Genomic DNA, 6,905 nt, shown 5'->3' on the forward strand with positions numbered 1-6,905 from the left:
ATTATATGTATCAATTGAAAAAAAATTGTATTTTGCATGCATTACACTATGCAAATCTACCTACACATAAAATTGCAGTTCTAATAAATAAAAATACAATGCAGAAAATGCAAATAACTAAAAGACAATAGATCAGAAATTGTGTCCAACTGCAATCCAAAAGCTAAGTATCAAAAGCAGAAGACAGCAATAAAGACAAAAGACTGCTATTTAAAACATGCATTTATGCTTAGACCTGGAAGTACCATAACTGAACCCTAATTAAAAAAGTAGACATCATTTATTCCATTTTATGTTTACCCAGTAGTTAGTGAAGCTAGCATGATCATTAAAATGTAGTATGATGAAATCAATTTGAAAATGCAGCAACTAAAGAAGGGTCATACTGCCTGAGCTATATCATTAACAGCCGGCTATTCTTTAAATAACAGATGGCCCGCAGAGATTAAATTGCTGACCTTCTCAGGGCCCGGCTCAATGTATAGGCAATATGCTGAATTCTTCCTGCAAACTGATAAATATCACGCTTTTCCTGGGAATTGAACTCCTATTTTTTATATGAGTTGCACATCAACCGAAATTGTCTCAAAGATGTAAAAAGTCAAAAAGATTGTCATCTTTAGAGGAAATAAAAAAAAAAATCAAAACCATTGTCTTACATGAATCATCTTTTTTAGATAAAGCATTTTTAATAACTGTTTTGTTGCAAGACTGCCCTGGTTAATTACCTGCAATCAAAATACACACACAGCAGCAGCTTGAGGTCAGATTAACAAAGAAGAGGGCCAGTTGGCCCTGCCTGAGCCAGGTTGGTAAGACTTAAAAGTAGATCAGCGTCTGAGGATATAAAAACCAGCTCAAACGTAAAGTCGGCCAGAGACGCACTGACCTGCACGTCACGCGGAGTATCTAGCTGAAGAGAATCACATTTCAAAAGGAGCCACCATGGTTCTGGAGGAGAATGATGACTCTGTCTTTGAGCCCCAAATCACTGTGAGTATGACACACTATAAGGCAACAGCTGCTTGGATCCATTGTTATCTCATTCTAATGAGGTTAACTTACAAACAAATTATAGTGCGTGGGGACCACCGTTGTGCATATTAATATTGGCACCTTAGGGGAAGGAAAGAGCAAAAACAAAGCACAAACTTAGCAGCGCAAGTTCTCTTTAATATAATCTTACCCAGAATGCAATTTAGAATCTGTCTTTTGGCCAAAAGGTGTACTTTATGCTTGAGAGGATGCCCGGTGAAGTAGTGCAATCTGAATAGATCTATCTGAATGTTGCATTAGGAGGAGCTTGTGGAGACTCAGTACGGGGACGTCCACTGCATCATGACAGGAACTCCGAGAGCAAACCGGCCCGTCATCCTCACCTTTCACGATGTTGGACTGAACCGTAAGTCGCAGCCCTCAGACCCTGCAGCTCAGCTGTTCTGTCGTTTACATTTCAGTGGAATCTGTTCTGATTCAAAAGGAAAGTCATCTTAATGTTGCCGCTGCTGAAGAATCCATTTCTGAGATCATTTTATAGAATCACTTTGAAAGCAAAGGGTCTTTTTAACCACCTGAAAGAGTTTGATTAAATCTTTTGGTTTGAACCCCCCGTGAGCCAAAACGTTTCTCCATATTTGATTCCTTCTTCTGCATACCAAGCAAGTCTTAGTCTGTATTTGGAGGTGATGAGTAATTTACATAAAATCTATTTATATTTCTTGAATTTTTTTGTGATCTATGCAGACAAATCCTGCTTTGAGACTCTGTTCAACCACGAAGACATGCAGGAAATAGTTCGCCATTTACCCGTTTGTCACGTCGAAGCTCCTGGACAACACGAGGAAGCCAAAACTCTGCCCACTGCGTGAGTAGATCATTTCTGTTTCCTTTCGTTTATTGATTTAATTTACTGAAGAAGACCGCTGTGCATTTACTAACATTTTTAACAACTATATCATTGTGGATGCACATGTGAGCGATCAGCTGGTAATACAATGATCTCTATACGAGACAGTATCATCAACTGTGGAAAGGAACTTGCTGCATTTTCTGAAAAATTGTTTCTCTCATGCCTAAAGTCTTTAAGGTTAAATTTAACCCCTTTTCCCCCTAACCTTTAAATAAAATAAGTAAATTGTGAGTCAATAATTACCCCGTTCCTCTCTATTTAGCAAATGTCCATTTAATTTTGTTTTCAGACTCACATTGAACTTTGTAGATGAACAAAAGCTTCAGAACCGCTGTTAAATCTGATATTTGACCCCCCCAGGTACACCTACCCCACCATGGACCAGCTCTCTGAAGTTCTTCCTGCCGTCCTCAATTACTTTGAGTAAGACAAGGATATCTCCCACCAAACACCTTAAGTCCTGTTCTTCCCTATCTTGGGTAATTTAGCTCTTCTTTGTGTCGTGTGCTTCGCAGCATTAACAGTGTGATCGCTGTGGGAGTTGGAGCAGGAGCTTACATCCTGGCCAGATTTGCTGTAAGTCTGACTTTTTTTCACATTCTGGAGATGATGCACACAATTAAATATTAGTAACCTTTTCTTAGTGGGCACACCTTAGTTACCACAAAAGAAATCCTAATCCTAACCCTGACCCCAAACAATTAACTTTATTGTATATCCATATCATTGTTTTTATTTCTTAATAAATTGAGTCCACCTCTGATTGAGAAAAACATAAAAAAGCACAACGTGTATTTGGGAAACATAGTTTTTGTGTACCACAAGCATTAAAAAGATCTATATATTTTAAAAAAATATCTTAAATGATGAAAACAAGTTACTGCTCTTTAGCAGAATGATTTTCATTGGGGAGTAAGTGTTGGTTTTGGTTTGTGAGCAGCATTCATGCAAGAACTGCCCCCAGGTCGATTGATTAACAAGTTCTAGTTTCAGTCATCCTATTCACGTTCTGAGGGTAAATGAAAATCTAGTGCAAAAGTGAGGTTGCCCTGAACACCATGCCAGTTTTTCAGGAAAGAGAAATGTCATACCAGTGAATTTCATGACTGTGAAAATGAACGGCTGACAAATTCCTTCCCCTCTCTTCTGTGTTTAGCTCAATTACCCTGATTTAGTGGATGGGTTGGTTCTGATCAACATTAACCCCAATGCCGAGAGCCTGATGGACACTGTTGCAAACAAGGTATACAATTGCATTATCGACATATTCTGTCTGTTATATGTTAACATGACTCAGAAGCTCCATTGAGCCCATTTCCACTCTTCTGATTGCATCTTGGATTGCATCTTGCATTATCTACTATGGAGAGTTTTACCTAATTTTATGTTCAAAAAGCTCATTATTTTGCATATGTAATACAGAGCCAGGAACGATCTTCCATATAAATCACAGGAACAGGAAAGACCATAAGATGTCTGCCACATGTCTTCTGCAAATTACCATCTCGGCTGATTTTTTCCCTCCATTTTAACTTCCTCATGATTGATATAATAAAACAGTGATATACTGAACATGAACTTTGTGGCTGCTAAGGGCCCCTTTCTGGCCTGGAGTCCGCCTCGAGGGATTATAGTCTAAGTTGATAAGTTTGTTATCATTCCATTTTCTAATTTAGATGCTATTTTTTTAAAATAAAAGTACTATAGGGATAGACATTTATGGGACTTTAGAAAATGTATAACAATCTTTAGGGGAGTCTGAAAAGGTGTTTACAGCATGTTCATTTCGTTAAACTTCAAAATACACAATTCTAATTTGCCAATTACAGTTATTTTTACAATTATTTGTCCCTTAATGGGAATTGTCGTGATCAATGACTAAGCAATCTAAGCTTAAAATAACTTTATATAAAATTACTACATTGTCCAAAGGGCCATTTAATTAATAGACAATGTAAAAGTCATTGGTGTGGTTGTCAAAACGCATTCTGTCAGATCGTCAGTTTACTTCACAGTTGGCTCACTTTTTGCAGACTGCAAGAACAAATAAGTTTGGACAATATTAATATGATCTGCTGTGCTGGGGTGGCTGGTGGGCTCAGATTGAGTTTTGCTTTGGTCCTCTTTGATATTGAACACCATAACCTAACATGGTCCAAATGTTTTTGTTATGGTGTAGATCACTGATTGGACCCTCACTCTCCCAGACAAAGTCATCACACACTTGTTTGGAAAGGTAAGCTATCAGAAGCCGCAACAGCATGACAGCTTTTCATTAGCCCACGATTGGAAAAAAATAAGGTGAAAGGTGCGATATGCATAAAGCATCTGCATCGCCTTACCAACAGGATGAGATCCTGACGAATCAAGACCTCGTGGCTACGTACCGTCACTACTTCACAACGACGATGAACCAGTCCAACGTGAGCCAGTTCCTACGTTCCTACAACAACCGCAACGCCCTGGAGGTAGAGAGGCCCGTTGCCGGAGGGAACGTCAACGTCAGGACCCTCATGTGAGAGACACAATAGATTTAAAAAGAGGGCTGAACGTTGGCAGCATGTTTCATCGCGCCTCATAACAATGATCTCCCCTCTGGTTCTGTTGGATCCCATCATAGGTGCCCATCCCTGTTGGTTGTCGGGGATAATTCTCCAGCTGTGGAAGCTGTGGTCGACTGCAACTCTAAACTGAACCCGACTAAGACCACGCTGCTCAAGGTAAACGACCAAATGGGTAGAGAGAACAGCAGAACACCACTCGTGTATCGGTGCATAATCATGGCACTACACCATGCAAAACCCCTCCTTCTGCCCCGTGCCCCAAACTCTCACGTTCTCTTCCGCATCACACACAACACAAAGCACATGGATTCCTCTCATTAGGCCCTTTCTTAAAAAAAAAAAAACAATTTTTTTTAAGAACCATTAAGTTGTCAAAACATGTTTTTCTTTTCGATATTAGGTTGAGAACCTCTTATTGTGCCCCCCCCCCCCCCCATCCTCCCATAGGCTATGCAGCCCCAAACAATGACCCACATCAGTCACATGAAAATCCTGCCCTGCTGGCATTTCATTTATTAATGAATCATTCATTATGAATCACGCCCTGCAGAAATTCGTTTTCTGACGCCGCCTTGTTCCATAAAGCTGTAATTGTGCTGCTGTTTGTTCCAGATGGCAGACTGTGGAGGACTTCCTCAAGTGGATCAGGTATGACAGGAAGCGCAAACAGACTAGTCTGCTCCCTATTGGTCACAGAATGAGTTGATCATGTTTGATTTTTTTCTCTCTTTCCATAGCCGGCAAAAGTGATTGAAGCCCTAAAATATTTCATCCAGGGAATGGGATACTGTGAGTAAATAAATATTCATACACTTTGCACTCATCGGCCACTTTATTTACCTTAATAGTACCAGATTGGACCCCCTCCTGCATCCAGAACTGCCTTAAATCTTTGTGAAACAGATGCAACAACCGGGCTGAAGCATTTTCTCAGAGAATTTGGTCCATATGGTATTGTGCAGAGGATGTGAGCTTTGTGACATGGTACATTAACCTCCTGGAAGTACAGTAGTACTCAGAGGATGAGCACACCTTGTCATACAGGGATGGAGATGGTCAGCAACAGCACCCAATTAAATTAAGCTCAATTTGTACTTTGGTGTCAAAACTGAGACCAGAAAATATTCCCCAAATCTTTACACCACCAACAACAGTTAACCGTTGATACAGAGCAGGATGAATACACATTCCTGTTGATCCCACATTTGGACGCTGCCATCTAATGGATAAAGTGGAAGTGAAGATTCACAGGACCAGGCAAAGTGTTTCCAGTCTGTGTTGATGTCCAATGTTGGTGAATCTGTGAGAATTGAAGTCACAGGTTTTTAATCTTAGATGTCAGAGGGGGCACCCCGTGTGATGTTCTGCTAGCTGCAGTACAACTACTGTTCACTGGACCAAGCGTTATAATAAATTTCAGTTATACAGTTATAAAAAAACAATATAGAATCCAAAAGCAGACCATTGACAATGTTAGTGCATTGTAGTAAAAACGTATTCTTCCTTTTTCCTCAGTGTCCAGCGCCAGCATGACCAGGCTTCGCTCACGGACAACATCCAGCTCCAGCAACGTCTCACTGGATGGCTCTCGAGGCCGCGCACACACCAATGAGCGTGCGCGAACACACTCGCATGGCACTGAGGAGAGGCGCGGGCGCACACACACTGATATCTCCATGGAGAGCATTTCTACTGTGAGCCAGAACCTCTCAAACACTGCTGAAGTGGCATGCTAGAATACCAATGCTGCTCAGAGACTTGCACTTAAATCACTTCAAATCTCAGTACACCGGCACTTTTACCTTTTGTTAGTTATTTCCTATTCTTACAGTAATCCTGTCACTGTATTCATCTTTTTTATCTCCCTAAAAAAACAAAAATCTAATATTACTTGAACTTATTTCATTCTTTTCTTATGCCTGTCTAATCATGACCTCTCATCCCTGAACTGCCAGTTTGTATCACCTGTAGACTTCATTGTTTATACATGTTTCTAATTAAATAAAGTAGAGGAAGATATAATGAAAGTGGTCGTGTAATTCTTTTGAAGAACTTTATTAATATTTTTGCACAGTCTTGTGGGGCTTCTGTCTTTTGGAGTTGTAATTGTTGTAAACAAATAAACACAATTTAACAAATTAAGGAAAAAATCTGAACTGTCGCACTGAATGGTATCATTTATCACAAAAGTATGATAATTATTATTATTATTATTATTGTTGTTGTTGTTATATAAACGCATGCACGATTATCTCAGCTCCCAACATTAGCTGGAAGTGAGAACAAACTGAGCAAAGCATTAACAAGACCTCCTGTTCCTTTGTATGCAAAACATGAAAATAAGTGTGGAAGACAAAGTTTAACATGATGCAATATAACCACCATAAAAATGTTCTTCCCTAACTTACTGTGGAGATGCCAAAGGGACAATA

At 39.7% G+C, this 6,905-nt stretch overlaps 1 protein-coding gene across 1 annotated transcript; it reads left to right on the forward strand.

Moving 5' to 3' along the window:
- The first annotated feature begins 860 nt into the window (after window positions 1-860).
- On the forward strand, window positions 861-6,495 carry LOC105918964 (protein NDRG1). The gene is made up of 12 exons (XM_012854171.3): window positions 861-993; window positions 1,297-1,402; window positions 1,744-1,864; window positions 2,270-2,332; window positions 2,425-2,485; window positions 3,066-3,152; window positions 4,089-4,145; window positions 4,258-4,424; window positions 4,530-4,629; window positions 5,086-5,121; window positions 5,211-5,262; window positions 5,989-6,495. Exons 1-12 carry the CDS (start codon window positions 946-948, stop codon window positions 6,207-6,209), a joined length of 1,119 nt encoding a protein of 372 aa, XP_012709625.2. The 5' UTR covers window positions 861-945; the 3' UTR covers window positions 6,210-6,495.
- The last annotated feature ends 410 nt before the right edge of the window (window positions 6,496-6,905 follow it).

Source organism: Fundulus heteroclitus, chromosome 3 (assembly GCF_011125445.2).
Source record: "Fundulus heteroclitus isolate FHET01 chromosome 3, MU-UCD_Fhet_4.1, whole genome shotgun sequence".
In the NCBI taxonomy this organism is placed as follows: Eukaryota; Metazoa; Chordata; class Actinopteri; order Cyprinodontiformes; family Fundulidae; genus Fundulus; species Fundulus heteroclitus.